At 57.5% G+C, this 20,943-nt stretch overlaps 3 protein-coding genes across 7 annotated transcripts in view; all 3 read right to left on the bottom strand.

Moving 5' to 3' along the window:
* Positions 1 to 1,382: 1,382 nt before the first annotated feature.
* EPHA2 (EPH receptor A2) lies at positions 1,383 to 12,989 on the bottom strand. Its single transcript, XM_066334451.1, is given in 18 exon segments — positions 1,383 to 1,744; positions 2,234 to 2,389; positions 3,419 to 3,612; positions 3,828 to 3,977; positions 4,164 to 4,373; positions 4,463 to 4,524; positions 5,103 to 5,285; positions 5,368 to 5,493; positions 5,572 to 5,627; positions 5,729 to 5,828; positions 5,972 to 6,131; positions 6,433 to 6,557; positions 6,731 to 7,063; positions 7,144 to 7,299; positions 7,960 to 8,623; positions 9,194 to 9,261; positions 12,074 to 12,218; positions 12,221 to 12,989. Coding segments are annotated over 18 exon segments (3,024 nt in total). The 5' UTR covers positions 12,251 to 12,989; the 3' UTR covers positions 1,383 to 1,638.
* Positions 12,990 to 13,214: 225 nt separating this feature from the next.
* On the bottom strand, positions 13,215 to 15,775 carry CPLANE2 (ciliogenesis and planar polarity effector complex subunit 2). 3 transcript variants are annotated; one of them, XM_066334448.1, is made up of 6 exons: positions 15,752 to 15,775; positions 14,958 to 15,200; positions 14,734 to 14,886; positions 14,464 to 14,588; positions 14,251 to 14,390; positions 13,215 to 13,520 (listed from the first exon to the last, which is right to left on the bottom strand). In XM_066334448.1, exons 2-6 carry the CDS (start codon positions 15,103 to 15,105, stop codon positions 13,292 to 13,294), a joined length of 795 nt encoding a protein of 264 aa, XP_066190545.1. In that variant the 5' UTR covers positions 15,106 to 15,200; positions 15,752 to 15,775; the 3' UTR covers positions 13,215 to 13,291. The 3 variants fall into 3 exon arrangements, with proteins under 3 accessions (XP_066190545.1, XP_066190546.1, XP_066190547.1); XM_066334449.1 differs by having other exon boundaries at positions 14,958 to 15,095; positions 15,752 to 15,773; XM_066334450.1 differs by having other exon boundaries at positions 14,958 to 15,072; positions 15,752 to 15,773.
* Positions 15,776 to 16,795: 1,020 nt separating this feature from the next.
* FBXO42 (F-box protein 42) overlaps positions 16,796 to 20,943 on the bottom strand; it is a 45,211-nt gene continuing 41,063 nt past the window's right edge. Inside the window, exons 8-10 of one of the 3 annotated variants that reach the window (XM_066334445.1) lie at positions 20,379 to 20,435; positions 19,811 to 19,927; positions 16,796 to 19,680 (exon numbers count right to left, since the gene is read on the bottom strand). In XM_066334445.1, the coding sequence (XP_066190542.1) occupies positions 18,598 to 19,680; positions 19,811 to 19,927; positions 20,379 to 20,435 (1,257 nt within the window). In that variant the 3' untranslated portion in view covers positions 16,796 to 18,597. The remainder of the gene's footprint in view (positions 19,681 to 19,810; positions 19,928 to 20,378; positions 20,436 to 20,943) is intronic. The other 2 variants (XM_066334447.1, XM_066334446.1) reach the window with 2 other exon arrangements.

Raw genomic sequence — 20,943 nt, 5'->3', positions numbered from 1 at the left:
GAGGAGCGAGGGGAGCAGCCCCCAGCGGGCTTGGGGAGGGTGGGTGCTCAGCGGGGCAGCACCCACGGGCGACAGCCCCAGCCCTGCCCGTCACCCCGAAAGCCGCGCTGTCCCCGTGCCTCAGTTTCCCCACGGCTTCCTCAGCCCCGTGTGTTCCCTGCTCGGCCCCGCCCTGGGCACACAGGCGATAAGGGGCTGCCAGGAGCCCCAGTCCCGGCTGTCCCGATCCGGTCGCTCCCGGGCGCCGCTGCACTTTGAGCTGCCATCGAGGCCGGCGCCGGCGCTGAGACGGACAAACTCGCCATACCCACAAGCCAAAGTGCCCCCGAATGGGATCAACCCCCCCAAAACCGCGGCTTTCGTAGCACGATGTTGGTCCGCCCTCACCTCCCACTCGTCCCTTATTATGGTTTGGGCAGAAAAAAATGTCAAACCCCTTTTTCTGGCGTTTTCCTACCCAGTCATTTGCAGGCTCCGGGCAGCCGGCGCGGCCGGGCTTTGGCTCCGCGGGAGCGCCGGGGGATGAAAAGGCCAAATTCCTCCTGGGTTTTGCTGAGGAAAGAGGCCCCGGATGGGAAACACTCTCGGGGTCGTGTGAAACCCCTTTAGTTCCCCGATCACCCCCTAAAAAGCCGTAAAGCCCTAAAAAAAACCCTCTTTAACTCATTACAACCCCTTTATACCCCCTTAAAATTCTCTTTAACCCATTTAAACCCCCATTAAAAACCCTCACCACCCCCACCCTTAAAACCCCCATAACTCCCCTAAAAATCCCCAAATAAACCCCCTAAAAACATTAAGCCCCCCTAAAAAATAACTTAAAACCCCTTTAAAGGCCCTAACCCCCCCTACAAACCCTGATAACTCCTTTAAAATGCTTAAAATGTCTAAAAGCTCAAAACTTGAAACCTCCTTAATTCCCCTTTACTGCCCTCCCCAACCCTTAAAACACTTAAAAAACCCTTTAGAGCCCTCTTTAAATCCTTTAAATTCCCTTAAAAATGCCCTTAAAACCCTAAAATCTAGAGGAAACCCCCTCTTTTTGCCCCCCAAATTCCCTCAATCTCTGTGAACCAGTGGGAAAACACAGTATTCTAAAAAACCAAAAAGCATATATTTTTATTCAAAACCCCACAAAAATCCCCATAAATCCATGAAAAAGGGGGGGAAGCGTCTGAGTTTGTTTTTTTTTTATTTCCCCCTTTTTTTCTCTCCCAAATCTAACATGACCTTTAATTCCTTCCAATAAATATACAAAAATAGAATAAATTAGGTTAAAAAATACAAGGCAACACTGGCAGATCAGCGTTAGAGGGGAATAAAAAACCACCCAAAAACCCGGTGGGAGAGGAATAAATAGGGAGAAAAAAAGCAAAAATAAATCAGTTTTGGGACTGAGCCCTTTTTTTCTTGAAATGTGGGGGGAAAATAAGAAGAAAACTCCCTCCCCCAGCTCTAAACAAGCTTGAAATTCCATTTTTTTAGGGAAGAGGGAAGGGGCAGCACCCGTTTCATCCCCAGGCACGGGGACAATATCAATAACACAATAAAAAAACCCTTAATAATAACAGAAATAATAAATAAACCCCCCGGGGAGGGGGGGGGATGTCTTCATTTGGTGTCTAGGGGGGTTTGGGGTCAGCCCGGGGCCCCCCCAGCTCCCGCCTGCTCCTGCAGCCCCAGCAGGCTGTAGGCGATGCGCTTCTGGTGGCCTGGGAGCCGCACCCCGATCCGCTTGATGTCCCTGGGAAAATGGGAAAACGGGAGTCAGGATTGGAGCCGCCAGCCTGGAATGGGGCTGGGAGGGGCTGGGGACACAGCCCGGGTTTGGGGCGCCCCAGGAGCAGCAGGGTGGGTGTCCATCCTGAGGGATGGACAGACTGACAGGGCTCATGCTGAGGGACGGATGGACAGACTGACAGGGCTCATGCTGAGGGATGGACGGAGGGACACGGCTCATGCTGAGGGATGGATGGACACAGCCCATCCCAAGGGACAGATGGATGAACACAGCTCATCCCGGCCTCTCTGGTGAAGGAACATCTAATTTTATCCCATCCCTTGAGCCACCAAGGCCATGGAAGTGACTTCCATTCCCAGCACATCCCTGGTCCCATGGGAGTTGGAGGGGAGGGTTATAGGGACAGTGTGGGGACACATCCTCACAGAGGGGATAGTCTGTGTGGGGACAGTCTGGGAGTTTCAAGGGGACAGCACAGGGACAGGGACTCACTCGCTGGTCATCTGCAGGACCTTCTCGATGGTGCTGTAGCCCGAGGCCATGAAGGTCTCAGTGTACTGGGGCATCCGGATGGACTCCAGCCACTCTGCCACCGAGCGGAATGGGACGCCCTCAGAGCCGCTGGTGCTGGGCAGCCGGATGGACACCCTGTGCAGATGGATGGAGAAATGACGCAAAAACGGAAAGATGCAAAAAAAGTTGTGCAGAAATGCAAGGCTGGAAAAATGATGTGAAAACAGAGTGCCGTAAAAATAATGCGAAAAGGAAACAATGCAAAAAAAATACGCAGGAAGGGAGGGATGTAAAAAATTAATGTGAAAATGGGAAGGTGCAAAAAAAGTGCAAATGGGAGGCTGCAAAAAACAATGAAGAAAGGCAAGGACACAAAAATATTGCAGAAATGAAGCAATGCAAAAAACGATGCAGGAATGGAAAGGTGCAAAAAAGGTGCAGGAATAAAAGGGTGGCAAATAGGAATGTGAAAATGGAAGTATGGAAAAATAACACAGGATTGAAAAGATGCAAAAAATAACGTGAAAATGGAAAGGTGAAAAAAATAATGCAAAAAAGTGGAAGGATGCAAAATAGTGCAGAAATTAAAAGATGCAAAAAATGATGTGAAAGTGGAAGGTTAAAACGATGCAGAGATGGAAGGATGCAAACCATTATGTGAAAATTAAAGGATGGACAAACAGTGCAGAAATGGGAAGATGCCAAAAAATAAGTGCAAAAATGAGATGACAAAATGATGATACAGAAAATAAAATGATGCAAAAAGCAGAAATATGAAAATGGGGAAATACCAAAAAATTATGCAGCAATGGAGATGCCAAAAGCAACGTGAGAGTGCAGAGATGCAAAACCCAACCCAAAACAGCACCATGAGAGTGCAAAAAATGATGCACAAAATGCAAAGATGAAAACAAAACAAAGCAAAAAACAGTAGAAGATGCAAATATGTGCAAGAATCAGATAATCCCAGACTGCTTTGGTTGAAAGGGACCTTAAAGCCCACCCCATTCCACCCCTGTCATGGGCAAGGACACCTTTCACTATCCCAGGAGGTTCCAAGCCCTGTCCAGCCTGGCCTTGGACACTGCCAGCAATCCAGGGGCAGCCACAGCTTCCCTGGGCAACTGCCCTCCTCCCTCTTCTTGCCCCCCTCCCCATACTCACCGGGGGTCGAAATCTGCCAGGGCCTTGAGGGACTCGGGGGCACGGATGAGTTTGTCCAGGATGCTGACGATGTCGGTGAATTTGGGGCGCCGGCAGCGCTCCTGCTGCCAGCACTGCATCATCAGCTGGTAGATGGCCGAGGGACAGTCCAGCGGCGCTGGGAGGCGGAAGCCTTCATTGATGGCCTTCATCACCTATGAGAAGGAGGATCAAGGATGGTTACCCCAAAAGAGGTGTAATTCCCAGAATCCTAGAATGGGTTAGGTTGGAAGGACCTTAAAGCTCATCTCATTCCAGCTCCTGCCCTGGCCAGGGACACCTTCCACTGTCCCAGGCTGATCCCAGCCTTGTCCCACCTGACCTTGAATGTCTCCCAAAACACTGGTGATGGTGGAGGGCGGGCACTCACCTCGTGGTTGGAGAGCTCCCAGTAGGGCCGCTCGCCATAGGACATCACCTCCCACATGACGATGCCGTAGCTCCAGACGTCGCTGGCAGAGGTGAACTTGCGGTAGGAGATGGCTTCGGGAGCTGTCCAACGGATTGGGATCTTCCCGCCCTACAGCAACATTGGGGTCAACCCTGCAACCCCTAAAAACCACGTCACCTTGTTCAACCACCCCAACACAACCGTGATGGACAAACACCCCAACACAACCAACTGCACCCTCACCTTGGCCAGTCACCCTTCCATGGCCAACCAGCCACCCCTCCCTGGCCACTGCCCCGCTGCAGTGACACTCACGCTGGTGGTGTAGGTGGCTTCAGGGTCATCTTCCAGCACCCTCGAGAGCCCGAAATCGGACACTTTGCAGACCAGGTTGCTGTTCACCAGAATGTTCCTGGCAGCCAGGTCCCGATGGACATAGTTCATGTTAGCCAAGTACTTCATGCCGGCAGCGATGCCCCTCAACATCCCCACTAGCTGGATGACGCCAAATTCGCCCTCTCTTTCCTGGGAAAGGGGGAGAATGCAGCCTGGAATCCACCTGTTAACCCAGCTCCTGTGGTTGTTGTTGGAGGTTCCACCACCCTTTCACCTACCCGCAGGAGTTTATCCAGTGCCCCATTCTCCATGTACTCCGTGATGATCATGAAGGGCTTGTCTATACAAAAGAAAGACCCCAAAATAGGTAAAATTCCCCCCAAAAAATCCCTCCAAGCCCCCCCACTAAAATCTCTAAACCTCCCACAAACCCTCCTCAAACGCTTAAACCCCCAAATGCCCAATGCCCCTCAAAAAAACCCAACCCCCCCAAACAACCCCAACCTCTCAAAAATAACAAAATCCCCAACCACCCCCAAAAGTGCAAACCCTCCCAATTATCCTCAAAAACCCCAGACCCCCAGCTCCCAAAAAAATCACCTCCCTTAAACATTCCCAAACCAAGAAGTAAGTTTTAACCCCCTTACAGACATAAATAAACCCAAACAACCAAAATCCCAAACTAACTCCCCCAACTCCTCCAAAAATCCCTTAAGCTCCCCAGAAAACTTCCCAAATAAACCTGAATTCACTCCCACAAAAAAACCCCAATCTCATCCCTCAAAAAGACCCAAGTCCCCCAAATTCCCCTTGGCGCTGCCACTCAAAACACCCTATTTTTATATTGCTTTTTCTGGGGTGTTTTGCTGGGTAACCAGGTGTTTTTTTGGTGGGGGACAAGACATAGAGGCCACTCACACTTGGAGACAACACCCTCGAGGCGGATGATGTTGTGGTGGCAGAACTGTCCCATGATGGTGGCCTCACTCAGGAAGTCCACGCGCTGCTTCTCCGTGTACCCCACCTTCAACGTCTTGATGGCCACCGGTACCTCCTTCCTGCCACGCTTCAGGGTGCCCTTGTACACCTCCCCAAATTCACCTGCTCCAAAAAACATGGGGCATCCTTAGCCCCCCTACCTCACCCAACTTTGAGGTGTCTCTGGGGGGACAAAGCTACGCACCAGCCCCGATGACCTTCTGGCGGGTGATGAAGGATGGAGGGATCTCGGTGGTGAACTTGAGCATGGCTTGGTTGGGGTCTTCATAGGTGTGGGGGTCAACATAGGTCTTGAGGGGCTTCAGCTGGTCTGGGGGTGTCAGGGAGGGTGTCAGCACCCCTGTCACCCCTTACCCATCCCTGTTGTCCCCACTGTCCCATGGCTCACCTGACTTGGAGAAGTATACATCCTCGGCTGATTGGCGTGGCCGTGATTTCCTCCTCCTGCAGAAAAGCCGCGTTTTGTCCCAAAAGGTCATCTCATGCCCATATTTTGTGGTGAGACAACAACATTTTAGGGTTTTTTGGGGGGTTTGGCCTCTTACCGTCGGAGGATGTAGAGGAGAGTGGCCAAGAGCAGGACAACAAAGACAACGCCAGCAACACTGCCGCTGATGACGGCGGCCGATGCCATGGCCTCAGAACCTGCGGGGACTGTCCAGGTGAGCTCCACACCCCCTGGAGCCCCCACCCCACACTCCCGACAGCCCCTGGAGCCCCCGCCCCTCCATCCTGACATCCACTTGAGCCCCCACCCCGCACTCCTGACAGCCCCCTGCCCTCCTCACCCTCAGGCAGGGTCTCAAACTCGTGCTGGGGGCTGAAGGCGCCGTGGCCGTCGGCGGTGAGAGCCTGGACCCGAACCACGTAGGCAGTGGCTGGGGACAGTTTGGGCAGGGTGACAGAGGTCCCCTCGCAGCGCAGCACCGAGTAGCTGTTCTCGTCCACCTGGGGACACAGCACGGTGACATTGGGATGACACACAGGGAGGGGCGGCATGGGTGGGGCAAAGATGGAGGTGATGTGGGGGAGGTGACGTGGATGGGGCAGGGATGGAAGTGACAGGGATGGGGACAAGGATGGAGGTGGTATGGTTGGGGAGCTGATGTGGGTCAGGGTAAGGATGGAGAGATGATGTGGATGAAGACTTCATCAATAGAGGTGACACAACTGAGGGCAAGGATGGAGGTGACACAGATGGAGGTGACATGGACGGAGAGGTGGTTTTGGGGATGTCAGGCTGTGTCACCTTCTTGCTGTAGGTGACCTCATACTTCCAGACCCGGCTCTGCTGCCGCAGTGGCACCGTCCAGGACAGGATCAGGCTGGTGGCTGTCCGTCCATCCAGGCTCACCGATGTCACCCGGGGGGGCTCTGCCATGGAGACACATAGAGACATCACTGAGGTGTCCCCGGGGAGTCAGGGACATCAAGGTGTCCCCATGGGGGATAGGAAAATCACAAAGGGGTTCCCATGGGGGGCAGGGACACTACAGATGTGTCCCTACCACAGAGGAAAAGTGTGGGAGTTGCCGGTGTCCCTTCACCTGTCTGGTTGACACTGATGGTGGCGCTGGCCACGCTGTGCTGGTGGCTGTAGGGGGACACCCCATTCTGGGCCTCCACAGTGAAGGTGTAGTTGACGTGCGGCTCCAGGTCGGTGACAGTGACCTCTGTCCCCGTGAGCCCTTGGGGGGGCTGTGAGAACCGGACCCCCCCATCACAGGGCCGGCACTCACCACTCTCGGGCCAGCACTGCTCACAGGTGACACTGTAGGTGATGTCCTCGCGGCCACCGGGGTCGGCGGGGGGGGCCCAGCGCAGCTGCACCGTGGCCCCCAACCCCAGGGCTGTGACAGCCTGAGGGGGCGAGGGGGGACCTGTGGGGGACACAGGGTGAGGGCGGTGCCATGTCACCTCAGTGAGGTGACACTGCAGTGTTCCCCCTCCAGTGACTTACGGGTGCAGGGATGCTCCGGGGGGTCCACTGGGGCCCGGAAAAATCCATCCTCGCACGGGCAGGTGGCAGCAGCGGCTGGGGCGGGCAGAGTGTGTGGGGGACAGGGTTGGCAGCCCCCTGAGGACACCGTGGCCTTGAAGGTGCCAGCGGGACAAGCTAGGGGGGACACACGAAGTGACACCAGTGAGATCCCAAATCCTGCTCCCCATCCACAGGATCAGCACCTGACAGGTGGGAGGGAAGCAACCCCCAAAAACCCAGAGAGTTGTGGGGCATTCACCTAATTTTGCAACTTCTTTATTATTGGGGAGCCCCTCTGTAAACCACCCCCCTCCTGGCTGAGCCCTGCTGCACTCACTGCATGACTGATGCTGCAGGGGAGTGATCCAGGATGGGGAATTTTGGTCCAGTATCTTATTTCTCCAACTCAAATGGCGAATTTTAGGGTATTTAATTCCATTTTGCAACTTCTACTTTATTGGGATCCCCCCCAGCTCATCCTTTACCTGTCTGAACTCTTCCACACTCACTACACTGGTGATGCTGAAAGATGAGGATCCAGGGCTGGGAATTTTGGAGCCAAAACCTCATTTCTCCAACTCCAAATCGGGGATTTTTAGGGCATTTCACCTCATTTTTGCAGTCACTGCCCCACCCTTCTCCCAGCTGAGCCCTTTCACACTCACAAGGCTGAGGATCCAGGATTGGGAATTATGGGGCCAAATTGCCCACTCCTCTTCCCTCCCGCCCCACCCCCGCACTAAGCTGGCCCATCCTCAGACACCGCTCGCCCCCTCAGTTTAGCCCAGTCCATACCTTGGCAGGTGTCTCCCAGGCTCTGGAAGCCGGCCCGGCACAAGCACTCCCCGATGGGCACGAGCCACTCGCCGTCGGCGTTGCAGTGCAGGGCTGGCGCCTGCTCGGCCACCGCCTCGGCCACACACGAGCCCCGCACCTCGGCCAGGGTCTGTGAGTCCGGCCCGGCCACGGTCTCTGGGAACTGCGCCATGCCCTGCACCACGGCCGGGCACCGCTTGTAGTAGACGCGCACAGAGAGCAGCGCCACGCAGGCGCCCAGGTCCTGGAAGGCCAAGTAGAAACCTTTCCTGTGGAGCGGCCCCACCGACCGCACCTCCACATTGAGCTTCACGTTGCGGGCGGCGAAATCCTCCTGGACGGTGATCTCGTCTGGAGCAATGGTGTCGATCTTCTTGAACTGCCGCTTCTGGAAGTTGGTACCGTAATCTACGTCGGACTCGGCATAGTAGAGGTTGAAGGTCTCCTTGCAGGAGCCGCCGCCAGCCGTGGGGAAGCTGTTGCAGTCACGCACGGTGAACTGCAGCTCAATGAAGATGCGCTGGGCCACCCCGCGGTAGATCCAGTTGGTGCGGAGCCAGTTCTCCTGCTCACCCTCCAGGACATTGCACACGGAGTACATGTAGATCAGGGAGTCATTGAGGACGTTCTGCAGCTGGTCCCACTGTCCCCAGAGACAGAAACGGGGCTATAGGGGGGAACTGAGACATGGCCCCATGTCTCCAGGGGTGCGCTTGTCCTCATCTCCTTCCCCTTGTCCCCATCCCCACCTCTGGGAGGTTCCCAGACATATCCCAGAGGTCTCCAACCCCATGGATGTCCTCATGTCCATCCCCATGGGTGCTCCTGGTCCCATGGAGGGCCCCAGCCCAACTGCAGTGGAGGTCTTCAACCCTATGGGTGTCCCCGTCCCCATGCCCATAGAGGTCCTCACATCTGTGGCATGTTCCTGTGGAGGTCCTGCCCTACGGATGCTCTGTCCCCATGGGTGTCCCTGTCCCTATTCCCATGGATGCCCCTGGGCCATCCCCATGGATGTCTATTACCATGGAGGTCCCCATTCACCACCCTCATGGATGTCCTCTTCCCTATTGCTGTGAAGGTCCCCAAAGATGTCCTTGTCCCCATCCCCATGGAGGACCCCCATGGCTGTCCCCATTGCCCATGGAGAGGTCCCCATTCCCCATCGCAGTGATGGCCGGCGCGGCAGGATGCCAGATCTGTGGGTACTCACTCCTTTTCCGTAGGGATGGGTGAGCCAGCCCAGCTCCCCGTGTGCCTTGGCAAAATCCAGCAGCACCACTGTGGGAGAGGAGAGAGGACATCAGGAGGTGCCACCAGGACTCATGGATGGTCCAGGACCTGCAGGTGTTACCCATACACCCCTTTGGCCCTGGATGTCTGTCCCCCAGGACCCACAGACATCCCCCAAGGACACATGGACGTCCCCTGGGACCCACAAACAACCCCATGGAAGTCCCCAGGATGTGCAGACACTCCTGGGATCCACAGATGTGCCCAAAATTCATGAACGTCCTGGGCACCCACAGATATCTCTGGGACCCATGAATTCCATCAGGACCCACAGTTATCCCTGGGACCCATGTCCATCCCTGGGACCCGTGTCTATCCCTGGGACCCATAGATATCCTGCCAGGATCCCTGGATGTCCTGGGCACCCACAGATGTCAGGAGGTTGCATGGATGTCCTCAAGACCCCTGGGTACCCCCAGAACCCACAGATCAACCCCATTCCCATAGGTGTCCCCAGGAGCTCCAAAAAGTTCCAGGCCCCAGAGATGTCCCTGGACCCACGGACTGACCCATTCCCGGCAGATTCCCCTGGAACAAGCCCCCCGGAGCTGCCTCTGGAGGCGGGGAAGCCGCGGGGCCCGGCGGGACCTGCCCTGGCACGCCGAGGGCGGTGGCCGGATCCAGAGCCGGGAGAGGAAGAGGAGGAAGAGGAGGCCGGGGAGGGAGCGGGGCCCCCTGGTGAATCACCCCCCAGGAATGTGCCCGGACGCCCGGGTTCAGCGGCGAGGTGGGTCCGGCGGGACGGGACAATTTCGGGAAGGATGGGTCCCCCCAGCTCCCACGGCTGAGCACGGACGTGCTCGTGGCGTGTCCCGAGCGGGTCAAGTCTGGGGGGGACCCCAAAACCTGCCTGGTGGGGACCCGCGTGGCTGCACCATCCCCCCCGCGCCGTGCCCAGGGTCAGGAAGGATGCCGGGGCGGATATCCCGGTTTTCCTGAGGCTGGAAATTCCCCCCGCGAGCCTCCGGAGAGCGGAAAGCGGCGGAAGCCAGAGCCGGAGCGGGCGGGGGCTTCCCTGCGGGTGCCCCCGGGGGCGGCTCTGGGGACACTGCTCCAGGGGTGCAGTACCCGGGGGAGCTCCCGGGACAGCGCCAGGGCTGCAGCCTCGTCCCAGGAGTCACCTGTACCCACCGTCATCTTTATCAGCACCCGCAAATTCTCCGTTGCCCTCGTCACTTGCCCACGGCCGCCACCACCTCCAGTGCCACCGTGAATGTGGTCACCAAGCCCGTCACCACCCTCACCGCTACCCCCGCGCTCAGGAGCGGCATCCTTGTCCCATTCCCGGCTGCATCCATGCCCTGTTCCCCTCCGTGCCCTAACCCCGTCTCGATCCCAGTCTTCGTCTGAATCCGGATCCCATCCCATTCCCAAAGTGAAACCAAATCCTACTCGCTCCGCTCCCGTTCCTGTCCTCATCCCAATCCCATCCCCATCTCAACCTTAATGAGAATCCCAATCCCAAAATGAATCCCATCCTCATCCCAACCTCGTCCTCTCCTCAATCTGTTTGAACCTCAGTCATAATCCCAAAATGGATCCCATCCTAGTCCCAGTCCCGCTCCATTCTCTCCTCTTTAACGGCCTCCCCACCTTAGCTCACCCCAAATCCTACCGGATCTCACCGGGGGAAATCAATCCCCAATAAATCCCCAAATCCCACCACTCTCCCACCACTTTCCCTTTCCCCCCACGCACTTTTAAAACCCCAAATCCCAATATTCCCTCCTGGGAAACAGCACTTCGGGAACACACCCCAAATCCCACAGCTGCCATGGGGTGACTCCATCTGCTGTCCCTCCAGCACTTCCAAAAATCCTCATTCTAAGGTTTTTTTACCCCATTTTTAGTTCTTAGGGAGTATTTTCTGTTCCAGCCTCTGGTTTATTTGCATTTGTGACTGGATTCTCCCACCTTACCCTCGAAAAATGACGGATTAAAGCTGTCTGACAGAGTTCATAGAAATTTAATTTTAAAAAAATTCAATGGATACACAAAAAAGTGAATTCCTTCCCCCCTATTTTTTTTTTTTCTCAACCCTCCCAAACTAAGCCTCAAAATCACTGGGGGAAGGGTTGCGAGGTGGAGGCCGAGACGCTGCTTGGTTTTTCCCAGGAATTTTTTGGGATTTTCCTGACATTGTTTTCCAACTCTCCGGCCGGATCTTACCCAGCCCTGCACCGCCCATGGGAAACGCTCCATTTTAAGGTGATTTCTCCCTTTTTGGGGCTTATTTTTTAATCCCCTCACCCTCACCCCTCTGCCAGCCTCTTTTGGGGGCCCCCGGCAGGATCTGGCCCTGGCACGTCAGTCAGACGCATGGGAAAAGTTGCCCCAAACTCTCGGTTTTTCCTCTTATTTTAGCTTTTTTTCTCCTCATTTAATTTTTTTTCTCCTCTATTTCAATTCTCCTCCTATTTTAACTTTCCCTCCTCCTTGTATTTTAAACCCCCCAGCCCGTTTAAAACTCGCTCCCTCTCACTTTAACTTTCGTCCCTTAATTTAACTTTTCGCCTTTTAACTTAAACTTCTCCTTCTCCACCCTCGTTTCAACTTTTGCCCTAATTTTAACCTTTTCCGCCCCAAAATGCACTCCAGCACCTGCGAGTTCCCCGCCGCACCCCAAATTGTGGGGAGGAAGAGGGAGCCCATATCACTCTTTACCCTCCTCACCCTGCCCAACTCCTCGGCCCCCCACAAACCACCCGAATTTACCCCCAAACCACTCCACCCTGGGGGGTGCCCACCATAAAGGAGTTTCGGGGCGCTCCCCACCCCTCAGAAAAAGCGGGGCACTCACCTTCCTCGGCGGCCAGGGGGCTGAGGGCAGTGAGGAGGAGGAGGGTGAGCGCCGGGGGGGCGCCCACCATGGCGGGGCGGTTTTGGGGGGTCCCGGGCGCGCCCCACGAGCGGCGGCCCCGCGGGGAGTGCGGGGGGTGTGAGGCGCGGGGCTGCGCGCCCGCTCCTGTTCATTCATGCCCCGCTGACGTCACCGCCCACGCCCGCTCTTAAAGGCGCAGACGCCGCTCCCAGTACGCACCAGTACGGCACTGGGAGGGCGCGCGCCCGAGGCTCGGACGCGGCCGGGTGGAGGGGAGGGGGATGTGGGAGCCCCGTCGAGGTGGGGCACGGTCCTGGAGGAGGTCCGGGGTTCCCGCAGCCCCGCGGGGACCCCCACGGGCCCGGCCCCGAAGGGGTGAACGCGCCCCCTTCCCGCCCCCTCCCCTTTCATTCATAAAATTGGCGTGAGAAGGCCGGGGGGGGGCGGCAGCCAATGGCTGCAGGGGGCGGGCCCACGCTGTTACTACCGGCCACGCCTCCCGCCCACCAGTTCGATACTGAGGGGTTGGGGGGGGGCAGCCCGGCCCCCTCGGGCCCCAGCGCCCCAAATCCTCTGCACCACGGTCTTCATAATCCCGCAGTACCACAAATCCCACAGCACTCCAAACTCTGCATCATCCCTTGCGCCACAAATCCCACAGTGCCCTAATCTCATCAATTCCAGCACCCCAAATCCCACAGCTCCCCAGCCTCTGCAGCACCCCAATCCCATCACCTCTAGTACCACAAATCCCCCAGTACCCCAAAGCGACTCAGATCTCACGGCACTCTAAATCCTGCACTCCTGTTCCCATAATTTCCCTGCAGCCCAATCCCCCAACACCCCACAGCATCCAAATCCTCCAGAATCCACAACACCCCAAATCTTCCAACAGGCCCAGCATCCCCATTCCATGATCCCACTGAGCCCCATATCCCCCCGCACCCACAGCACGCCAAATCCTGCAGCATCCACCTCCTGATGATCCCACTGCACCCCACATCTGCCAGTACCCCCAAATCTTTATTACCCCAGTACGCCAAATCCCCAGCACCCCATTCACCCCAAATTCCCCTAAACCTCCCACTCCCCGAATCGGACAAGTCAGGCCACCCAGGGATCTTTTTCGTAAAAAATCACTGATTTTAGCAAAAAAAAGCACCTTTACCCCTCCCCCAAACCCATCCCAAGAGGGGTTCAGGAGGTTGTGTCCTCCGCGTCCCCCGCAGTGACGCCAGCGGTCACTTGGTCGCGCCGCCAGAGCCCCTCGACCAGAGCGTCCAGGACCGGGGCGACCCGGGCCAGTCCCGCCCGCGCCCCGCCGGCCCCTGGGGCTGCCCCCGCCCGCAGCACCCGCAGCCCCCACGTCCCTTCGAAGGCTCGCACGTCCCCCTCCGTCACGGCCGCATGTGGGGCCAGGTCGAATCTGGGGTGGGAAGGGGACACAGGGTCAAGAGAAACAGCAACACCCCGGAAAATTTCCCCCAAACCACCCAAGATTCATCGGGAGTTGTGAACCCATCGGTGTAACGAGGTGAGAGTGTTCCCTGCCTGCTCAGGGACCGAGTGGTTTAAAATCTGGGGTTCAAACCTGCTTCTGAGGGGGACACAGAGTCAAGGGAGACTCAAAAAATCCCCCCCAAACTTTCTGTAAATAAGTGGAAGCTGTGACCCAACCCCCCTAAGAAATCTGTGGGAGTTGGGGACCCATCTGTGTCATGAGTGTTGCATGTTCTCAGCCTAATAAGGTGTTGAGTGGTTTGAAATCTGGGGGTGAAAACCTGCTTTGAGGGGGACAGCCAGTCAAGGAAGACACTGATGCCTCAAAAATCTCCTTTTAGGGTGGCAAATCCCCCTAAAAATAAACAGGAGCTGTGAACCCATCAGTATAATGATTTGTGCATGTTCTCAGCATGCTGAGATACCAAGTGCTGAGAAATCTAGAGGCGCGCACCCATTTTGGTGCGGGGGGCACAGGGTCAAGGAACACCTTAAAGAAAAGCCCCAAAACCTCAATAAAATCAGCAGGAGTCGGGAATCCATCAGTGTAACGAGGTGTGCCCATTCTCAGCCCCTGCGATGCCAAGAACCGCGGAGGTGCAATCCTCCCCCCGCGGGATGACGCGGTCCCCCCAGGGCGACCCCCAAAAGGATACTTGGTGCCCACGACCATCCTGACGATGTCGCGGTCGCCGGCGCCCAGCACGCGGCCCATGAGCGCCGGCAGCTCCTCGAAGGACGCGCGGTCCGTGAAGGAGAACAGGAAGAGGGCGGCGTCCGCCTCCTCCTTACAGGCCTGGGGACGGGGACACTCCGTCACTGCGCGGTCCTGGAGGTGTCCCCCACCCCAGAATGTGTCCACCGCTCACGGGCAGCAGGTGCTCGAACTTCCTGAGCGCTCCGTCCCCGCAGTCCCACAGCAGCAGCTGGAACAGGACGGGGCGGCCGCTGGCGCGGGGCTTGGCCGGCCAGAAGAGCGGCGTGGCCTCGATCCCTGCGGGGACACGAGGGACTGGTGACGCCACGGCGTGCCCTCCAGGCCGTACCGGGGCCTCCTGGCGGGCGGGGTGGCCTCGATCCCCGCGGGGACGGGAGGGATCCCCGGGACCCCGCGGGGTCCGCTGTCCCCCACGCCGTACCCAGGGTCTCGTGGTGGGTGGGGGGCGCGGGCGTCCCCCCCAGCCAGGCCACCAGCGCCGTCTTCCCGACGCCACTTCTTCCGGCCAGGAACAGTTTGTAGGTGACAATGGGGACAGCCAGGGCGGGCGGCAGCGCCGGGCGCTCTAGCAGACCTGGGGACAGGGCTCAGGGTGATTCTGGGGCGCTGAGACCCCGGGTTGGGGGGCGCGGGGGGGACACTCACCGAACACTCTCCGCTGGTTCTTGTGTAGGATGGAGTCCAGGTAGGGGCGGCCGGCAGGGGACAGGAGCCAGCCCGGCTCCAGTGCCCAGTCCTGCTCTGACATGGGCCCCCAAACCTGGGGGACGGGAAAGAGCCCCCCTTCCCCCATGGGGTCACTGCATCCCGCAGCTTTGGGGTCTCCTTCTGACCCCACCTCAGGGTCCAGGCACCCTTCCCAGGGCCCCTAAATCCTCCATCGGGTCCCTAAAACAGCCTCCCGCATCCCAGCATCCTCCCATGGGGTCCCCTAAACCACCCATAGGGTCCCTGACACCCCTCTGTGGGGTGCCTGCCCCTCTTCCACGAGGTCTGTGTCTTCCCTATGGAGTCACTGAACCCTCCCATGGGTCTCTGACCGCCTTCTGGGGTCTCTGTGCCCCTCTGTGGGGTCCCACCACCTTCCCATGGGTTCCCTGGCCCCGCCTTGGGGGTCTCTGTGCTTCCCCGGCAGCCCCGTACCCCATCACAGGGTCCTTCCCTCCACTCCCGGGGTGCCTGCACCTCCTACAGGGTCGCACCGCTCTCCCATGGGTGTCCCTCACGGCCTCCCACGGAGGCCCCGCACTCCGTTATGGGCTGCCTGCCACCCCACGGGGTCTGTGCGCCCCTCCCCCGGGCCTCCACAACATCTAAAAGGGGGAGAATCCAGCCCTTGCCCCCCCGCTCGGACCCGCTGCCCCCAAATCCCTCCCATGCGTTGCCCCCCACACCAATTTTCCCGCGCGGGCCCTTTAAGACGCGGCCCCGCCGCTCACCTGAGGCAGCTTCCGCCTCGCGGTGACGTCACGAAGCTGGGCGGGGCGATGAAAACCACGCCCAGACACAGCTGAGCGTGCGCGGATGAGTCGGGGGGACACCATCCTGCGGATTTTGGGGATCCCCATCACTAATTACTGACACTGGAAAGATCCGGGGGTCCCCACCCCCGATTCCCAGCACTGGCGGGATCTGGGGTCCCCAACTGCCAGTTTTTCCAGGCTTTGGAGCCCTCATCCCTCATCACTGACACGGGAATGTTTTGGGATCCAGCATCTCCCACACTGGCATGACCTGGGGTTCCAATTTCCAGCTCCAGCAGACTCTAGGATCCCCATCCCCAATTTCCATCCCCAACCAGCTGTGGGTTCCCCAGTTCATAGCACTGGCAGGATTTGGGGTCCTCATCACCTATTTCCAGCCCCAACTAGCCTTGGGGTTCCTATCCTCAATTTCCAGCCCCAGCAGGTTTTGAGGTTCCTAATTCCCAGCACTGGGAGGCTGTGGCATCCCCAGTTACCATCTCCAGCAGTCTTTGGGATCCCCATTCCCAATTTCCACCCCAAGAGGGTTTGGTGTCCCCAGTTCCCCGTGCTGACAGTCTTTGGGGTCCCTGTCTCAAATCCCCCACCCTGGCAGGCCCTGGGGCCCATAATTTCCAGCACAGGCAGGACCTCGGTTCCCCATGCCCAGTTCCCAGCCCTGGCAGATTTTATATCCCCATCCCAAATTTACATCTCAACAAAGTTTGGGATCCCTGAATTCCCAGCTCCAGTAGGCTTTGGGATCCCAAATTTCCAGCCCTAACAGGCTCTGGAGTCTCCATCCCCAATTTCTGGCTCCAAGAGGCTTCAGTGTCCCAAATTCCCTGTGTCTCCCTTTGCCTCCCTCCACTGCTCCAACATCCTCTGGCAGAAATATTTCCCTTTTACAGTAGCACACCCCAAATCTCCCTTTTCACCCCTAAACTTCTGGGGAGCACATTAGGAACTTCCCCTCCACATCATTCCCACCCACCCCTCCCCAAAAGCACCAACCATCCATTTATTTTCCTTTTTATTTGTTAAACCACTAAAAATTCGTTGGGAAGGGGGGGAGGGACCCCCATGAACCCCTCCAAAATGTACACAAGATTTTAAATATCACCAGAATTGCTTCTCATTCCTGTGCTCGGCCTGGGAATGATGGTGGGGGGACACCTGAGTCGCGGGGGGGGACACCTCGCTCACAGCACCAGCAGCTCCCGTGGGATTTGGGGGGCAGGGATGCAAATTTGGGCTGAATCTCTCATGAACAGCACAGAACACGCGTTTCCCGACTGGGGGGATCCCGGGAGCGGTGCAGGATGTAAACACTGGGAGAGCACCCTTAAGGGATGCTCCACAGGGAGGACATCAAGGCGCCATCCACCCCTGGGTTTGACTCTTTTTTGGGAATGGATGACCAAAAACATGCAAAGGGGACCTGGGAATCGATGCCGAAGCCTCGACTGCTTTCCCCGTGACCACGCCTGGAGAAGGAGTATTCCACAGCTCACCCAAGGTGCTCCTGAGGTCTGGGGTTTTTGGGGGGAAAAAAATGCATTTTGCTTTCCCTTAGGACAAATCGAATTGTTCTGGGAAGAATGGGAGAGGTGGGATTCAACGAGGGATTTATTTACAGAGGTGGAAATGCCGCGGGTTAAGCAAGTCCCTCCCCATCCCCACGCGGCTGGGATGGGATTTAAGGCTCCAACCGGCAAAAAGCTCAGTGGTAATGGAGAACAAAAATTTAGGGAAGGGGCCACATCATGGCACTGCCGGCTTGGGGAGGGCTCCCTGTTTTTAGGGTGCTGGAGGTTGTTGACCAAAACCTGGCGAAATCTGCCCCATTTTCCTCCCTTCTTGAGGGGACAGGGAAGGAGGGGGCTTGTCCCAGAAGGACGCACAGGTTCAATCCCTTCGGATTTGGATTTAATCTTTGCAGAAGGAGGCACGTGCAAAGATGAGGTGAAGTTACTGCATCGAGGCTGCCCTCAGATTTACCAGTCTGTCCTTTTCCCTGGAAAACCCACCCTGTTCCCAGGCTCCAAGGGGCTGCTTTGGCCTTGGATGGGTTTTAGGCCATTGAATGAAATGAAACCTTTAAGTCTCGAAGGGAATTGGCAGCCAAGTATCTCAGTTTTGGGGAAATAATGGTATTTTCAGAGTATTTTCCTGGTCAGAGGGGATCAGGGCTGATCCCGAAGCCTGATCCAGCAAGGCAGGGAGAGGAGGGATGCTGACAATCGAGATTTTTGGCATTTTCACACTAAAAAATGTCCTTTCCTCCTTCTTTTGGTCCTGCCTGGAGGACAGGGACGAGCGGCAGGTGAGAGGCAAAATAAAAAGGCATTGTGTTTGTGTCGAGCAAAGGTTGGCAGCACTGGGAGATTCCCAGTGGGATATTGCTGTTGTTTTCCTGATGGAGTTGAGCATGGAATTAATCAAGCTAAAGCCTCCTGCCTGCTGGAATTTGGGTTACTCCTATAAAACCACTTCTACTCACAACCCACAACAAGTTTCAGAGAGACTGACTTGCAAACACTTGGAAAATAAACCCAGGAAGATTCTGGCTGGTGGGATTCCCTGGCTGCTCACCCCAAATTCTCAGATCCTCGGGTCTTTCTCCGGCTGCAAACATGGCTTGCTCAACTGGGGTCTTACTGGGAACTGCCAAGGCAGTGCTGGAGGATTTGCTTGGACTTTTATTGGTTTCCTGCTCCCTAATTCACAGTTTAAACGCCTGCGTGTCAGGAAGGGGCTCGGGAAGGAGGAAGAACCGTGGGGACGGAGGGGATGGGTGGCGGCGGCGGGCAGGGGCTGCATTATCTCTTTGCTCGCACAAAGTACAAGGCATTTGTTTTGGGGTAATATTTGACATTTTGTTTCTTGTCCATGAGGCCACCGAATATGATCAGCTCCCCTCGGCCTTGCACCACTGTGTGTAAACTGGTCTCAGGTGGCCCCACCACAGAGCTGCTGTTGAACACTTTCCATTTGACTCGTCCCTGCTCCTTGGTGTCCTTAATGTCCAGCACGTACATCTGCATGGGCTTGCAGTTCATGCTCTGGTACAGCGGCTTGCCCACATTCAGCGACTGCGGTGGGTGGTGCCCGAGGCGCCGGGCGATGGGGGGCAGCGAGTGCCCCTCGCCCTGGGCAGCGCCCAGCCGTGCTGAGCCCGGCTCGGTGCCCGGGGACCCTGGGGATGATGCCAGGGGAGGGCTCAGCGCGGCCGAGGCCGAGGAGGCTTTGGAGGACAGGGCTTTGACGGCCTCGAGGCTGCGGCGGAGCGCGCCGGGGGACACGGCTCCGGGCAGGGCACCGGTGGCGTGGGGCGGGGTGTGGATGCCGTTGGTGTGCTCCGGGGGGTTCCGCGTGCCTGCTGTCCTGCCCTCCGCGCCGTCCAGCTGGCACAGGAGGGACGTGGGCTTCTGCTCCCAGCCCAGCTCCATGGAGGCCAGGCGCAGATCCCTCTGCTCCGGCAGTGAGCCGCGGCGCGGTGCCAGGGCTGGCCCCACCTTGAGGTCGAATCCCTCGGTGGCTGAGGGGGTGCTGGGGGACAGGGCCTGCACAGGGCTGTCCAGGGAGGCTCCACCGACCAGTGCTGCTCCAGGTGACACAGTGCCGCCGTTGAGCACCGGGGAACTGTCCCCTCTGGCAGGGGACAGGCTGCCCTCCCGCGAGCCCGACGGCGTCTGCCTGCGGGGCCGCAGGGTGCCCCAACGGCCGTTGACGCAGGGAGCCTCGTCCGTGTTCCTGACAGGAGACTGGGAGCGGAATTCCCGTGTCTCAGGCACCAGGGCGGGTGGCGTGGCGCTGATGGGAGACGGGCGGGAGTTGAGGCTGGGGCTCAGTGGGGCTCTCCCACTAGGAGCTTGGCTGAAGACCACAACGCACTGTCCCACCTGTGGAGAGGGCAGGAACAGACATCAGGAGGACTTTGTGCTGGGGAGAAGAAGTGGTTATGGAGCATTTTGGGCAGGGAATAGAGGGAGGGATGTGTGTGAGGGAGCAGGGAGCCCGCTGTGTCCATACCCTGCACGCGGGATGGCACCACAGCTCCGGGGCTCCATGGTCCTCGTTCTCCACCTTGAGCGGCTGCCACGTCCAGGGGTTGGCCTGCATGTGCAGCAACCAGGCGTCTTTGAACAGCTGGAGAGGGAAGGGTGACAGATTCAGGAGCCCGGGCTGAGTTTTAGCCCAGGCTGAGATTTAGCCCAGTTTGCTGCTTGGCTCAGCCCATCAGGGCCATGGTGGGAGCTGTGCTTTGCTGCTGCAGACAGGATGCTGACCCAAAGCAGGAGCTGATCACCCATGAGTGACTACACCCTACCCCTTCATTCCCATCTGCTATCCCAGTACAAAGTCAGGGCTCATCCTGATGAGCCTCAGTGAACCCAGGGAGTTGCTTAGAGAGTGCCTGGGGTGATTTTTATTAATTAAAACAGCTCCAGCAACAGCTAAACAGCTTCTCTCAAAATCTACCAGGTGGGTGCCTAGATTTGAGGAATAAAATGCCACCAATGTGCAGAGTCCCCCCATCCCAAAACCAGCCCCCAGGTGCCAGGGGGATGTTGATGTCTCTGCTCCCCCAGGTACTCACTGCATTGGGGCCCCCGCAGCCTCCGAGGATTAAAATGGTCTCATTGTCTATCACAATCTGGAGGGGACAAAGGAGAGTTTCAGCTTGGGAAGGGTTTTTGGCCAGGCCTCCAAGAGCAGACAGAGGCAGGTTCTCAGCTGCATGGGCATTGCTGGGTTGTGTGTGCCCTGGGAGGAGGAGTGGAGCTGGGATGGAGCTGGTTTTGCCAGGCCTGAGACAGAGCAGGATGCAGGGCTCATCCCACTCCTCATCCCAGAACAGTTCCTCTCACCGAGGGGACCTTCCCAAAGCACCAGGGACCTGACATCCCTCTGCAAAGGAGGGAAAGGTGGAAGGTTTGGGAGGGCAGGTGCTGGCAGCAGTCTGATCAGTGCTGCTGGTGGGCAAGAGATCCCCGCAGGCTCCTTTCCCAGGGCATGGAAAGGCGTGTTCCAACACGAGCCATCCAAGCCCTGCTCAGTGCCCTGGTGGGACCAGCCACACTCTGGGAATCACTGACCGTCCCAGATGGGGACACCAGCCTCAGGTGACAGTCATGAGCTCCCTGCCCAGGCAGGTGCTGCCA

This window comes from Sylvia atricapilla, chromosome 22, assembly GCF_009819655.1.
Source record: "Sylvia atricapilla isolate bSylAtr1 chromosome 22, bSylAtr1.pri, whole genome shotgun sequence".
NCBI classification, from domain to species: Eukaryota; Metazoa; Chordata; class Aves; order Passeriformes; family Sylviidae; genus Sylvia; species Sylvia atricapilla.
This window is presented reverse-complemented; position numbering and strand designations above follow the sequence as displayed.

What these genes read in the sequence shown, in the direction of transcription:
- CPLANE2 (XM_066334448.1), bottom strand. Translation starts at nt 15,105, where the DNA reads ATGGGGGAAGGGGGGCTCTTTCCCGTCCCCCAGGTTTGGGGGCCCATG. An exon ending in GAACCAGCGGAGAGTGTTCG is followed by an intron (nt 14,887 to 14,957) that starts GTGAGTGTCCCC and finishes CCCTGTCCCCAG; the next exon opens with GTCTGCTAGAGCGCCCGGCG. An exon ending in CACCCACCACGAGACCCTGG is followed by an intron (nt 14,589 to 14,733) that starts GTACGGCGTGGG and finishes GTGTCCCCGCAG; the next exon opens with GGATCGAGGCCACGCCGCTC.